Here is a 15,932-nt window from a genome sequence, read left to right on the forward strand (position 1 = left end):
ATTAGGAAAGGGCAATGAATGGTGCCCAGCCAGTAATGCCCTCATCCCGTGAATGAATAAAAAAAAACTGCACTACTTTACTTGGCCACTTCTGTGAAAAACTAAATTACATTTGTTCGGCACGACCTCCCTATGACAAAGTCATGCTGACTATCCGTGATCAAACACTGCTGCTCTAAATGGAGGCCAATTATCTCCATCAGAAGTCTCTGGTGTGAAATTACACTCACTCAGTCTGACTTTTTCTTCCTCATACATTCTGTCATTTTCACCACTTGCATTCCCACCTATTTTTATGTCATCTGCAAACTTGCTGTCGTATGTTCATTTCCCTCACTCAAATAACTGATGCGTTATAAATAACTGGTTTGAACCCACTGATTCTTGTGGCACATCACCAGTCACAGGTTGCTACCCTGAAAATGCCCTCCTTATCCCAACTTCCTGCCTTCTATCAGTTAGCCAATCCTCTATCCATGCTAATACATGAACCGAATACCACGGGCTCTGACTTATGTAGTCGTCTAACATGTGGTTCCTTATCAAATACATTTTGGAAATTTAAATAAATCTACTGCTCCCTCTTTACTTGTCATGCATGCTACCTACTTACCACCACCTGCAAGTTCCCCTCCAAGCCACTCACCACCTGACTTGGAAATATAATCGCTGTTCCTTCACTGTCACTGGGTCAAAATCCTGGTATTCCCTCTCTAAGGGAACCTACAATACATGGACTGCAGCGGTTCAAGGCAGCAGCTCACCACCACCTTCTCAAGGGCACCTAGAGAAAGCAATAAATGCTAGTCACCCAAAAACAACTATGTCCCACAAGTGAACAGGAAATAAAGTTTATCTCTACCACCTTTCTTGAAAAATTAAACCACATTAGCTGCGGCACCTCTGTTGTAGGCAGACAGCAATTAAAAATTTGGGTCACAGCCCTTCCAATTTCCTCCCTCATCTCCCAAAGCAACCTGGGATGCAACTCAACCAGACCTGGGGATTTGTTCACTTTAAAAGCCTGACCAAACCTCCAACACGTTCTCGCTCATTGTCAATCTGCTCAAGAACCTCTTGGACCCTCTTCCAAAATTCCATGCCGGCATCATCCTCCTCCAAAGTGAAAACAAATCTGAAGTACTCATTTAACAGCCAAAACCAGTCTGGCTCCTCAAACAGATTGTCCCCTTGGTCCCTAATGGGCCCTTCTCCTTCCTTGGTTATCATCTTCCCCTGGTTATACTTACAGAATATCTTGGGATTCTCTCTAATCTTATGCGTTATTGTTTTTCCATGCCCCTGCTTTGCACTCCTATTTGCTCAAGTTCTCCCCTGCACTTTCTCCTGCATTTAGGCCACCGTTAATTTGCTCCCTTTGAGCCTTTTAAAAGCTGCCCTTTTCCTTCTTATCCAGTCCAGAATATTCCCAGGTATCCATAATTTCCTGGGCTTGTTGTACACAAGGATGAAATGTACATGTTGGGCTTGCATTCTTGCCAATTCTGTTTTGAATACTGCCCACCCCCTTGCACATTGAGAACAGCTACATCCTGGGTAAATCTATTGCAGATCAGTTTTCTTTGGCCAAATTCTGCTTTCCTTTAACAAAATACAGAGTTAGTCGTCTTTTCACTCCATAGATGTAATTTCCAAATTAGATGAAATGATCTCCTTCCAAAACTAACCTACATTCCTGATTTTCTAGATTCCTCAAATCCATTTTGTTCTCCACTCTCTCAATTAGCTCTAATACCCTGCCATATTTCTTTCCCAATGTTCCTGCTCCATATCCATTATCTCCACTCATTATCCACTCAATCACCAAGTGATAAAACTTATAATTATTGAAAATATTGAACAAAAACAGGACATTTTATAAAGAAACACCCAACAGATCTAAAATTATCTGCAAAGATTACAATAAACTAGTTAAACAATGCAATGCGTGCATTTTATTTTGCCCCTTCTCTTCAACCTTATTCCTTTTCAAACTACTGCTTACATCTAATACCTGTGAATTTAGTTTCTTACACAAGAAAAGTAAAATGACAATTCCCCAATTATAACACACGAAAGACAGAATGATTTGTATTTCAAAACTGTAAAGAAAACAATAAAAAAATGTTAAATTATCCTTTTATATAACCCAATGTTTTGTTTCTTCCATTTATTGTCATTGTAAGAGTTGATAGTGGCTTTTAATTATTTTCTTGCAAAATACAAATAATTCAAAGAACCAGCAGACAACTGCAGTTTCTTAAACATCACAAGAACAGTTAGCAAGCTTTCTTAGAGTTGAACGGCATCGACATATTCAACAATAATTGATCACCATATCATCTAGTTAAAAGCAAATGACTCCTCAAGTTTCAGAAACAGACAAATCTTAAAAAATTAATGTGTCAAGCTAAACTTGGTATAATATCTGGGCTACAGCTAACTTTTAAACTACTCTGGTATTGTGTTTAGAGATTTCAAGCATAGTCAAATAAACCACATCGAGATAATTATTTTGTCACAAAACACCAGCTCAAGACTAACCCCAATATAAAATGGCCATATTCCACATAACTGTATCCCTACCTTGATCAGAGAGGAAATCAAGCATGGTTTGAAGCAAGAAGGACAGATGGCGAACTGCAAGTGCAGGATTTCCCATTCGTCTTGAAGCATAAACAAGTTCGTGGAGTAATCGCATTTGTAGCGCTGGCCAGCCTTTGTGAGTTCCTGCAATATTAATTTAGAATTACAAATGAGAATAATTGTACACAGAGGACCAAAATTGAGACACACATCAACTTCATGATCGTAATCAGAGTTCAATGAATGGTATTCTTAAAATTGAATAGAGATGCAGAGGAAACTCCTTAAGCACTTACAGCAGGTACGAAAACAACAGACATAAGTAAATATGGTCCCCATCAAAAAAAACTCATTGTGGAAACACAGAACTAAGTCAGCAACTAAACAGAATGCTGGGGAATGGCTAGGATGTCAAAGGCAATTAAGCAGAATACATTACCAATAATAACATGTAACTTTGACCAAACCAGATCTGAATAAACATATTTATAAATACTGAGCATATTCAATACAGATTTTTTTTGTCAATCTACGTTTGGTCTATAGCTGGACTGAACCACTATCATACATTACAATCATACATGTTGCATTAGATTAAGGTAATTAGATGTAAGCCATCCCGGTGCAGGAATAGGAGTTAACAAAAGCATTACGCCACAATGGACAAATATGATGGGAAGTGTTATAAAAGGCAAAGAACAGTTGGTGGCAGAGGAACAATCAACAAAAGGTTGATAAGAAATCGATTACAGACAGATAATATCTGATCAGCAACACAACCTAATCAGTGGATTATGCACAATTTGCTCAAATTCATCAACTGCTCACACCAGTACAAGAGATCACAGTTTTCATTTTTAGGGACTACAAACTGAACTGCAAATTGGACTGCTACAAAATGAAAAGGGAAGTTTTGTAACTTAAAAATCAAATTTAAATATTGTTGAGCTGTGCAATATGAAAATGTCTTTTGGAGACAAAAAGAGGAAGACACTAAGAATGAACAGTAGGACAAAAAGCTTTCAAGTTTAGGCAATTCTGCCAGTTAAAAGCCATCTGATCGGTGGAGCTGCAGGGTTTAAAAACATGTTCACTGCAGTTACTTGAAAACATTTGGAGCCTGCAGACAGCATCTGTCTCTCCATGCAGTGGAGAGAAAACCCTAGAAAGCTGAAAAGAAAGAATTCTGACAAAAAGAACACCCGAGAACTTGATCAAGTTGAGGGACATCCATCACTACAGAGTTAAACTGCATCTGACCAATGCAAAAACAGAAAATAACTTTGATGGAAAAAGCATTGTCTACTTGTGGTCTGGACTGTTGCTCTTCAGAATTTTGTTTGCCCTGTCTATATTGTTTTCTAAACTATTTGACTTTTTTTTTCTGTTTTAATTGTGATCAAGTTTGGGGATATTGAAGGGGAGTAGTTTAAGCTGAATTAACTAGAAACCTTAATTTTTACGAAAGCAATGACAAGAAATTGTGTTCCAATAAATAGTTATCCCGAATGCTACAAAAGGAACCTGGGGTGGTCTGTTTTGTGCTGGGTGGCGGACAGTCAGGAAAATGAAATGTTAGTGGTCTCAGTGGGATTTTACAGTTTACCTTTTGCTGGCAACTTGTGGAACAATGAGGCATAACATGCAAGGCACACTCAGTTCCAAGGGGATGTTACAGTTGGATGTTCCAAACTATTGGCTACCTGCAATTCTGCCCGAAATAGGAAGGAGCAAGGGTTTCAAACTGTCCCTGAAGATAGTTCAAAGGTCCACAGAATTCAAAAAGGTCCCAGACAGTGTCGAAGTCATTGAAAGACAGAGATAGAAAGATGTACATTCCTTGAGAGGTAGCTCTGCTTCTGTTAGTACTGCTGGAAATGCAACTGAACCACATGAAATCTGCGCAGCAGACTCTGAGTAGTCAGGAGTAGTTGAATATGTCTGTACTGATAGAACTCAAAATAATGTTTAAGGAATTAGTAGGCAACTAGCTGTTGGTGTCAAAGCTCCACAAAGATGCTGGGAACTGTCTGGGCTCAGCAGACGTCATATGCTACTAACAATCAGCACAGCTGAGACAGGGTTGAAAAGCTCACAAGCAGTATTTGCTTGATACAATTGGATATGATTAGAGGCTCAGAGGAAAAGGAGCAATTCTAGTTTGATTAAGCTGTCACCAAAAAGCTGTAGATCTGCTTGTTATGAAGTAAAGAAGTGTCGTTTTCAAGTTCAGCAGGCAAACAGCAAGGAGTCATTGAGGCAGGACAATGACAGGATGTCTCTTGAGAGGGAGTTTCAAGGCTAGCTTGGCAGAAGTAAAGAACTGTAATTCTTTATTAACTTAGTAAGATTTCATACCCATGGATTCCATAGATGTGTTTCAATTGTATTTTTATTTGACGTGCATCTTAGGGTGTTCAAGAGAGAACAGGGGAAATAAAAATGGAAAGCCAGGAAATGGCAGAGAAGTTTAATATATATTTTGCCAGTCTTGACGATGGAAGATACCAATCACATTCCCAAAGAACTAAGTAATTGAGCAGTTGGGTGGGGAAAAATATAATAATTATCACTGGTATTAATCTTTCAAGAATGCTTACATTCTGGTAGGGTCCCAGAGAACTGGGAAAACTGCTCACGTAGCATCTTCATTCAACAAGGGAAGGAGACAAAAAGGAAGGAAACTATGGTCCAGTTCGCTTAACATCTACCATTGGAAAAATGTTGAAATCTATTACCGAGGTTGCAATAGCAGAAATATGTAGAATATTCAAGCAGAGTCAGATTGGTTTCCTGAAGGGCAAATTATGCCTGATGAATTTATCACAGTTTTTTTGAAGAGATAAGCAGCATAGTAAAAAGGAAACCAACAGGGAATTTATTTGGATTTCCAAACAAAACTGAAAAAAGGTACCACACTTTAGGCCACTCTATTAGAGCTCATGGTGTTGCGAGTTGCATTTTACCATGGTTGGATGACTGGCTCACGAATAGGAAACAGAGTTGGAATAAGGGGCACATCTTCAGGATGGCAACCTATAACTAGTGGAGTGCTACCAGGATCAGTGTTCAGGTTGCAGACATTGACAACGTATATTTATAACTCAGACGAGGAAAATGGAAGTCTATGTGCTACAGACAAGTTTACGGATGACAAAGTGAAATGGGAAAGCAATTGGTGTGGACAACACAAACAGAAGAATATAAGCAGGATGAGTGAATGGGCAATAGTTTGGCAGATGGAATGTAACATTCGAAAATGTGAGTTTGTGCACTTTGGCAGAAAGAATAGAATTGCTGAACTGTAAATTAATTTAAATGGAGAAAGGCTACAGAAAGCTGCAAGAGAACTTGAGGGTCCATATGTATAAATCATACTAAAAAAAAAAAAGGCATACAGGTTCAGCAGGGAGGTCTTGCTAAAACTATATAAAGCACTACTTAGACCACTAGATTACGGTCAACATTTTTCACTCTTCTATCCAAGGAAAAATGTACCCATATTGGAGGTAGTCCACTTTGATCTATGGTATGAGGAGAGTTTGAGTAGCTTGAGCCTTTACTCACTGGTGTTCAATGAATGAATAAATAAATGAATTGAAACATGCAAAAAAAAAAAAAGGTGCTTGTTGTGGTAGATATGGTAGATAGTTCATTTCACCTTGTGGGAGAGTCTAGAACAAGAAGGCATCATTTCAGACAAAGGGGCCACACAACTAGAACAGAAGAGAAAAACTTCTTCTCTCAGAATAGCAAATCTGTGGGATTCTTATAGCCAAGGGTCATTGAGGCTCGCAATTAAGAACATTCAAGGCAGAGATAGAAAAAATGTAATCAAGGGGAGAATCAAAGGTTATGGGCATAACACAGGAAAATAGCATAGCAAACGCAAATAGCTCGATCATAGACAATTACCCATTACTTGTTTATCCTAGGTGTTAAAGTATAAGCTGTACGTATGTTGCATCTTGCATCACTATTCTAAGCAGGAAGCTCAAATGTTGTTTGTTCAAAGCCATGTGCCTTCGTTCTCTTACTAAAGTCCCCTGGATCTTGCACTGTGTCAACTTTTAATTTTAAAAAAGCACCCTAGTGCCTTGCCAAATTTTTGTTACGATCGGCTGTTTGGTCTCAGATCATAACAGCGATCATTTCACTGCAACATGTAATCAACAATGACAGTAAAGTTTTAAGAAAATAAGTATTTTGATTTGCAGCCTGCTGCATGCACAGCTGAGCTTGTACAGTACCTTTCAATTGTGACAAGGGTTCAGACTCACTCGAGGCAGATGGACCACTCTATCAGAACTCCCCATTAACATGAATGTTCCTACATGGAATGAATTTGGCTGTTCTCAACCTTTTCCTGGAGGCCTTGATTTGATAGAGCAAGTAAAAAAGGTGCAAATACCTTCCATTCGAGAAGCACACCTCTTATTTCTTTGATCAAAAATTGAAATGGTGACCACTACAAACAAAACCAGTGTCTTATTCAACAGTCCAAGTCTGGTGATTGATGGGTTAATTTTTTTTAAAAGACAAGCCAGTAATACTTAAACATTACTGACTAAACAGCCTTCCAGTCAAATCTAGCACAGAATATCAACATTCAATTTTGGCACTTTAACTGATTGAAGTAGGCTATGATTTAAGTGGAATAATATTGATTATGAACTAAAATTTAGGATGCGCAAGCTTAATACAAACTTAACAAGAAGGAAAAATCAAATTTTACCTTTGCTGAAGTCTTGGGGATCCAGTGACAGGCTATATCCAGGTAATGTCTCTAACAGCAGTTTGTAACAAGCTCTCCACCCAGGGTCAGCTATTGATGGTGTCACACATTGCATTGCCGCTACACGCTTGAAGAAGGCAGCTTTACGATGAAAACCTATCAGGTCATATAACTCAGAAAGGACACTATATCGCTGAATCTTCTCCTCTTCAGAAAGCTAAAAGATACAACAATTTCATGATCTAGGAAATACCAATCATGTTAAAATTTATTACTCAGCAAGAGCATACAGATAATTTTATTAAGTTTGTGGGGGGGGGGGGGCGGGGAGAAAAAGCACATCTTGGTACAGTAACTTAATTGGTTAAAAAAGATTTGCAAAATGAAAGATTTTTGGTCAGGTGGAAAATCTATTATCCTTTTCTGCTCAACATCAACATTTAACGTTGCATTAGTGGTCTTGCAATCTCTGTCCTTCAATGAACAAAACACAGTCCATTCCATTAATTCTTTCTATTCTTTCAACTATAAACATTATATCATCAAGTAAACTGTGCCAGTCTAACAAAGACAATTGTTCTTCAAAGTACATTAATGTTTAGACAAGATCAACACGAACAAGTTATGCCTCTTCCATAAAGCATCTCGTCACATATATCCAATGTGCAAATGCCTTCTGTCTTGAAGGTAGAACATACGTTCATTCACAATAGTTTTCAACATTCAGTGTGTAATATCATGGTATCTATACTTGTAAAGTTTGTTTTAATTGGTGAGCTAAGTTTAAAGCTTAGCTTTGAGGAGCTCCAAAATGCATTTTTCCACAGTTCTATGCTCTGAACCGCAAATTTTTTTCTAACCAATTTTTTAATTCTGCGATGCAAAGAAGCAACCATGTGCAGTCACAAGACCTCTGGTTAATGCAGCATCAATGTGGTGTTGGCTACATTAGAAGAACAGATGTATCATAAAGTAGGTCAAGCAGAGGTGCATATCCAAACGATCAATTACAGGGAAAGGGCAGTTTTTGGAACTTATTTTACATCAAATAGAACTGTACAGAAACAGGTATTAGTGCAAAGATAATTTTCAATGCTATCAACATAATTTGATTCTTGGAAAATCCGATTGTATAGTCGTAGCTTTGGATAATACTTTCATCACACATTTTTGGATGGAATAAATCTTCCTAGGGATTCCCTCAAGATTGAGGATGATTTGCTTCCATTCAGTTCAATGGATTTACCAGCCATTTCAGAACACCAATGAGCTCCCATATGTGGGCAGGTGGTACCTGACACATCAGGTAGAGAATTTGTTTGAAGGTTCATTCGCTTTTTCCAATGCCTCGACTTTACCCCTGGATGTTTCCAGGGAATCCAAGAATCCCTACAGTGTGGAAGCTGGCTATTCACCCCATCGAGTCAACATCAACCCTCCAAAGAGCATCCAGACCCATCCCCTTCCCTATTCCTGTAACCCACGGCTTACCAACCTATCCCTGGACAATACAGGAAATTTAGCATGGCCAATCCACCTAACCTGCACATCTTTGGACTGTGGGAGGAAACTCACGCAGACACAGGGAGAATGCGCAAACTCCACTCAAACAGTTGCCTGAAAACATCCCTAAGGCATTTCCACTGTCCCCTTAGGAGAGGCTGCTGTCAGGCATACAAATGATGTACCCAGTCCAGAAAACTAATTTCCTCTTCCAAACAGCTCCCACAGCTCAACACCTCCTCAATCTACTGCAATTAATGTCAGACTTGGGAAAATGTGGATCGCTTTCCGTATCTCTTCAGCCTTCTCTCATTAAAACCATACATGAGCAATGAAATTCATCATTGATGCCAATGTGCCAGCTTAGCCTTCGGCCAACTAAGAATGAAAAAAAAACTTGAGGAGCAGCACCTCAAGTCAAAATGAAGATCATGTTTTACTGGTCCGCAGTGATCCCTGCCTTCCTACATATTTCAGCCTTGGATAAATCAACAGCAAGCACCTCAAAGCACAGACAAACTACTGTTAGCCTTTGCAGGATCCTCCAAATGCAGTGGCAAGGTAGTCCGACAGCTGTGTCCTCCCTTAAGTCAGCATGCGCAATATTGCATGACTAAGTCAGCTTCACTTGGTGATACATGATCACGTGACTTTTATAGTGTACATGCACTTTTAAAACCAAATGCCAATTTTAGATTTCCAAAAAAGGAACATTTAAACAATTGTGAAGAGCTCTATTTACCATCAGAGCCAGTTCCAGAAAAACTAATTTAATAATAGATAAAAACCGAAAGAACAGAAGATGTTTTAAATCAGAAACAAACATAGAAATTGCTAGAAAAGCTCAGGAAGTCCAGCAGCATCTGTGAAGAAGAATCAGAGTTAACGTTTTGGGTCCGGTGATCCCTCCTCTCCAGACCAGAAACATTAACTCTGATTTCTCTTCACAGAAGCTGCAAGACCTGCTGAGCTTTTCCAGCAATTTCTATTTTTGTTTCTGATTTAATAATAGCTTTATGTCATCTTAAATGGGCAACACCAAATTCTTGAATGCTTCACTTTTTATTGTTGCAAAAATTTTTTTTAAAAATTGCCAAAGCACTTTGTCCTTGTATTCATCAAGACGGAATTGGAAAAAATAGCAAACCTTGAAGGATTCATCAAATGATACTGCAATGGGAAGAGGTTTTTGATTAGTTGCCAAGTCAACACCGATTCGAGGCACTAGCAAACACTTAACACTCAGGCTTTTGTTCGAATTCAGTCTCGGCAAGTGAACTCTGGACCACGGCAGAAAAGCACATGGGAACGGCAATCTCCCAAGGGTTCAGATGTAAAAAGCACAAAGTATGGATGGATTCTCTCTGCAGAGGACAGGATCCTGCATATCCTTTATAGCTTCTAGCACCCATACAAAATCCACATTACAACCCCACTGATAGTCTTGAACTGGGTATGTGAGATTCTTAGATCAATAAAATTGAATGCTGGATCTAATATCCTGCATTTTACAACCAGGGCCTGCTTGTACACATTCAGTACCCACTCATTGTGAACAAATAAAATAACATGCTATTTGATATGATCTGCCAGTCATTCGGATACATTTCTTACCTCACAGCATCACCAACACATTTATGTGGAAAGGTAGGATTTCTTTTTGGCTTAATTGTATTATCTGTCACTGGAGATTATCATTTATATTGCTAAATAGCAGCAAAGTACCATTTGTTTCTTAGATTTTTGAGACTGACTCAAATATTTCCAGACCTAAATTGTTGGTCTTTGACTCTTTGCATGACACACAGCAAGGAAAGATCTGATTGGGATAGTCATTATCCCATAGAATAGCCTTGATCCAACCTATTCAAGCACTAGGCTTGCATGGGGACCAAGTGGTTTGGGCCCTATTTACTAGGTTGTTTAAAAAGCCAATCTTCTAATGCATGGACCTATAGGAAGCCCAACATGTATACCTACTGACCCCTGAAGGTGAGCTTCTGGTAGAAGTAAACAAACATTCTGGTAGAATCTATTAGCAGATATCTCAACTAGCAGAAAAGGATCTTGGTTGACTGCTCAATTTCAAAAGGTGAATTTGAGCACAGATGAAGCCTACTTAATTAGAAATGTGCAGGGGATATTTGGTTCAGGAACATTCGTCTTGTGAAAGCCAATGAAAATGTTCATAAAAGCTGTACCTAAAGTGGTCTTCAGGCAACGCCATTTATTTGGACATTCAATAGTGTCATTGAAACTAACACTCTCAGAAAGGTTCAAAGTTTTTAACTTCAACATGTATTCAGATAAATGACATTTAAATCACCATGATGTACTCATTAAACATACACATCTATGGCTTCCTTCAGCAGCAGATTAGTAAATAAACTTGATGCTGAACCTGTCGATTGACATCAATATGCAAGTCCTGCATACTCAAAGTGAACATGAAGGAATCTTTTACAGGAATAGATGTAGCAACTTGTGCAACATTAACTGGCCAAATGGTTGAACATAAGTGGTCATAGATGTGATAAGGCACAACAAGCATGTCTTTGTGTCTCTCAGGCAGCCCACAGACAAATGAGTGCAATGAACCATTGTGGACACATCCAATAATATATACCACTAGGCAGGTTATTCTTCTTAGAAATAGTCCAACAAACATTTCAGTAAACTTGCTTGAGCAGTCAAGTCAGGCAACAGGTCCAATGGTTACAAATTTGGATCATTAAGAACAGCATGCATTTTGTCTATGTAATCATACACATCAAGGACAACAATTCCAGTCCCACTGTCAGACTAACAGATGTGCATCTCTGGATTGGCTGGGAAGCCTTGTAATGCTGCCACAAGTAGGAGCAGGCTCGAAGGGCCAGACGGCCTACTCCTGCTCCTAGTTTTTATGTTCTAAGTATGTGTGCGCACACATTATTCATGTACTAGATCAGCTAGGCATCTTTTCAAGTCTTCAGCATCCATAATGCATGCTGGTTTATGGTAAAAAAGCTGAGAATAAAGGTGCTTAAATTAAACAAATAATTCTTCCCATTCGGTGTGGGATGAAGTTGCATCTAAATTTAAGCCATGCATGAGAATGAATTCCTCACTTTCAAAAAGAGTGTATCATCACAGTAATTTCAAAGAGAACGTGATCAAAAAGATTTACCATATGCTTGGTGGCATAATTTTACGAGAATTAAAATTGAATGAACTCAAGAACATTCATTCAAAAGAACTGAACTTCCACAAAAATTATTAAAGCTCTTTTTCTCCTAATTGAAACATACAGGCCATCTACAACAGTAGATAAATTAAAAGACATTTTCTCAAGTTAAAATTAAGTTTAATAGCCAAATGAAGTAAACAAGTCATTGTTTTCATTAAATGTTGAACAGGTCTCAATGATTATCCATCAATGTACTATTTATTTCTTTATGAAAAGGTTTAACAGGACAGTAGGGCAGGAGCCTTGATATAGCATTATTAGAGAAAACCCTTCAGATTTACTGTGTCATAGTGTAAGACAGCTAGCTTCACCAGCAGTTCAAATCTTTGCACACCTTCCAGAATAACAGGAGGCTGCTGTGAAGCAGAAGGACATTTTGCCTCCACATAACTAAATAATGCAGCATGAGCTCCAGTGCTGGTGAGATGCCAGACATGTAGACCATTTGCCCAACTACTGGTGGATAGCATCAGACAACTTCTCCCATTGATCATTTGCAGTTGACAACGTCATTCATGCTGAATTAGCCCATGCATGCATGTCTCAGAAAAGTATATCCACAATTAGATATAATTCTGCTATTAGAAATCATTTATTAAATAATTCAGTGTGAAAGTTATATCAGAAATCAATTTAAGATCAGCCTGGTCACACTGGAATAGGAAGGGACAAAGCACGCAAACATTAAAAAAGATAATGAATAGAGTGAGCGGGGAACAGTAAAAAGGTAAACTTAGCGGCTCTTTACTTGAATGCATGTAATAGTCAGAACAAAATAAATGAATTTACAGCACAAATGCAGGCAATGGGTACGATCGTACAACTATTACACAGCCATGGTTACAAAGACATCAAAGCTGGGAACTAAATGTTCAGGGGCATGAGACTTTGAAAGGATAGGCAAAAATGAAAGGGTGATGGGGGAGCATGGTTAGTACAGGATACAATAAATAGGATAGCAAAAAATGATCTTGGATGAAATACTGTAGAATCCCTGTGGGCCAAGTTAAGAAACAAAAAGGGGAAGAGAGACTGGTAGTAGTAGCCCATAGGCCTCAATAGCTGTTATACAATGGGACAAAGAATAAACCAGGAGATAATCAAGGCATACAGAAAGGCAGTATATTAATCATGGATAACGTCAAATGTAATGCAGATTGGGCGGGTCAGATTAGCAGAAGCAACAGGCACGAGTTCAACAAGTGCGTTTGTTACAGTTTCCTAAAACGTTATGTTGTGACTCCGACAAAAGCTCAGGCTATTTCATGCTGACGTGTAATAAGGCACATTTAGAGAGAGGATACCTGATTTTAAAGTCCCCTCTGAAACAATCAGCATAACACATGCAATTTAGCTCTCACCATTCAATTGGAGTGGAAAGAATTTGGGTCGGAAACAACCATGCTAGTCTTAAGTAAGCGTTATTACAAAAGGAATGAGGGCAAAACAGGCTGGATTGAACTACGAAAGTAGTTTAACAGCTAATACAATTGAGAAAAAATGGCTAGTTCAGGGCTCACAGCAATGAGATGTTCCAGTGAGGAAGGAGGATTCCAGGATGGGGATAAGCCAACCATGGTTAACCAGAGAAGTGAAGGATAGTGTCAAAATTGAAAGAAAAAAAAAACCATACAATGTGCCATAGATTAGTGGCAAACCTGAGGATTGGGAAAGTTTTAAAAACCAACAATAAAAAATCAAAAACATTAATAAAATCAGAGAAGATAAACCTTGAGAGCAAAGTTGCAACTAATGTCATGATGGAGAGCAAGAGGTCATTTAAATATATAAAAAGAGAAAGGCCACGTTAAGACAGGCACCTTAGAGAACAAGACTGGGAAACTAATCAAGGGGAAACCAGGAAATGACCGAGGACTTGAATGAACACTGATGCTAAGTATTTATGACAGAGGACACTAATAGCATTCTAAAAGTACTAAATAATCAAAAGGACAAAAGGAAAGAAAATAAGTACAATAAATATCACTACAGAAAAAAGTACCAGGGAAACTAATGAGACTAAAAATTGATATATCTCCTGTACCTGATGGGATGCATATTAGGCTATTAGAAGAAGTAGCTACAAAGATAGTGGATGCACTGGCAATAATCTTCCAAGAATCCTTATATTATGGAAAAGTTCCAGGAGATTTGAAAACTTTAAACTCGTTCCATTGACAAAGGCAAGGAAGCAAAATAAAAGTAACTAACTATCAACCAGTTAGCATAACATCTCTTGCTCGGAAAATGTTTAGGAGCTTATAATAAAGCATGCAATAGCAGAGCATTTAGAAATACATAGTATGATCAAGCAAAATCAGCATGGCTTCATAAAGGGGAAACCAGTCCTGACAAAGGAGGAGATAAAAATCTGGATGTATCATGGGGAAGCAGTGAACAGAACATATTTGGATTTTCAGAAGGGGCTTGATAAGATACACACGAGGTTACTTAAGATAAAGGTCTATGGTGCTGGAGGAAACAGACTGGCACGGAGAAAGAATAAGTTAAGTAATAGAACATAAGAGTTGGAATTTTGATGGTGCTGGTGGTGGGAGAAGCATGATTGGCATTTTCAGGACAGCACCCTGTATCTAGTGAAGTGCCACAGGGATCAGTGCTGGGGTAACAATCATTTTCAATAATATATTAATGACATGGATGAGGAAAGTGAATGTACAATATCCAAGTTTGCAGAAGGCAGAGAGAGGTGGGGTGCAAAGGGAGATGCAGATTCTGCAGTGGGATACAGACATGTTAAGTCGGCCAAAACTTGGCAGAAGGGATATATTGTGTAAGATTAAAGAAGCTGAGTATTATTTAAGTGGAGAAAGACTACAGAACAGAAAGAATTCTCCTGCACAAAACATAAAAAGGTAGTATACAAAATTCAGCTTGTAATAGGGAAGGCAAATAGAATGCTGGCCTTCACTTCAAAGGAAATAGAGTATAGAAATTGGGACGTTTTGCTAAAACTGTATAAGGCACTAGTCAGACCACAACTGGAATACTGTGAACCATTATCCCTTATCTAGGCACTGCAGGAAAACCAGAGAAGGTTCACTGGATTAATTCTGGGTATAGAGAGACTCTCTTATGATGAGAGGGTGAGGAGGATGCACTTGCATTCAGTGTTTAGAAGAATGAGAGTCAACGTTCTCAAAACATACAAGATTCTAGAGGGACACACCAGAGTAGATGCGGGAAGATTGTTTCCCCTTGGGCTCAGTCTAGGACCAGAGGGCATCTCAGAATAAGGGGGTCACTCATTTAAGAGGAGGAATTTAACCTCCAAGGTTAGTGAATCAGTGGACTTTTTTACTGCAGAAGGCTGTTGAGGCTGGGTCATTAAGTACATTCACAACTGAGATCAGCAGATTTTTAAATAAATAAGGGAATAAAAGTCTTGCGGAGGAGGCAGAAAAGCAAAGTTGAGGATTCAGATCAACCATGATCTCATTGAATGATGGGAGCAGACTCAATGGGCTGTACAGCCTGTTTCTGTTTCTACGCCTTATGGGGATTCATTTGCACGTGCTGGAACCCACACAAATGTATACTTAGAACCTTCTTGTGTGTAGGCATGAACTGTACATTGAACCTTGCCCCTGAAAAAAAGGGTCATGGAGATAGCCAAACACTGCTGCATCCCCAGAGCAATGTTCTGACAAATCAGAATCTGCCTGGTCTGAGAATGACTGACAATTTACAGTTATTGGAGCATCTTCATGCCCATTACTGCTTCATTAATCAGCAGGTTCTTCTTAGTCTAAATAAACGTGCAGACATAGTAGGAACTGCAGATGCTGGAGAATCTGAGATAACAAGGTGTAGAGCTGGATGAACACAGCAGGCCAAGCATCATCAGAGGAGCAGGAA

General features: G+C 38.8%; 1 protein-coding gene across 1 annotated transcript in view; it reads right to left on the reverse strand.

The window, feature by feature from the left end:
- trappc9 (trafficking protein particle complex subunit 9) overlaps positions 1–15,932 on the reverse strand; it is a 572,831-nt gene that overhangs the window by 508,465 nt on the left and 48,434 nt on the right. The window contains 2 exon segments of the mRNA XM_048596131.1: positions 2,587–2,730; positions 7,322–7,538. Coding sequence (XP_048452088.1) covers positions 2,587–2,730; positions 7,322–7,538 — 361 coding nt within the window.

Source organism: Rhincodon typus, chromosome 4, assembly GCF_021869965.1.
Source record: "Rhincodon typus isolate 14 chromosome 4, sRhiTyp1.1, whole genome shotgun sequence".
Taxonomy (NCBI): Eukaryota; Metazoa; Chordata; class Chondrichthyes; order Orectolobiformes; family Rhincodontidae; genus Rhincodon; species Rhincodon typus.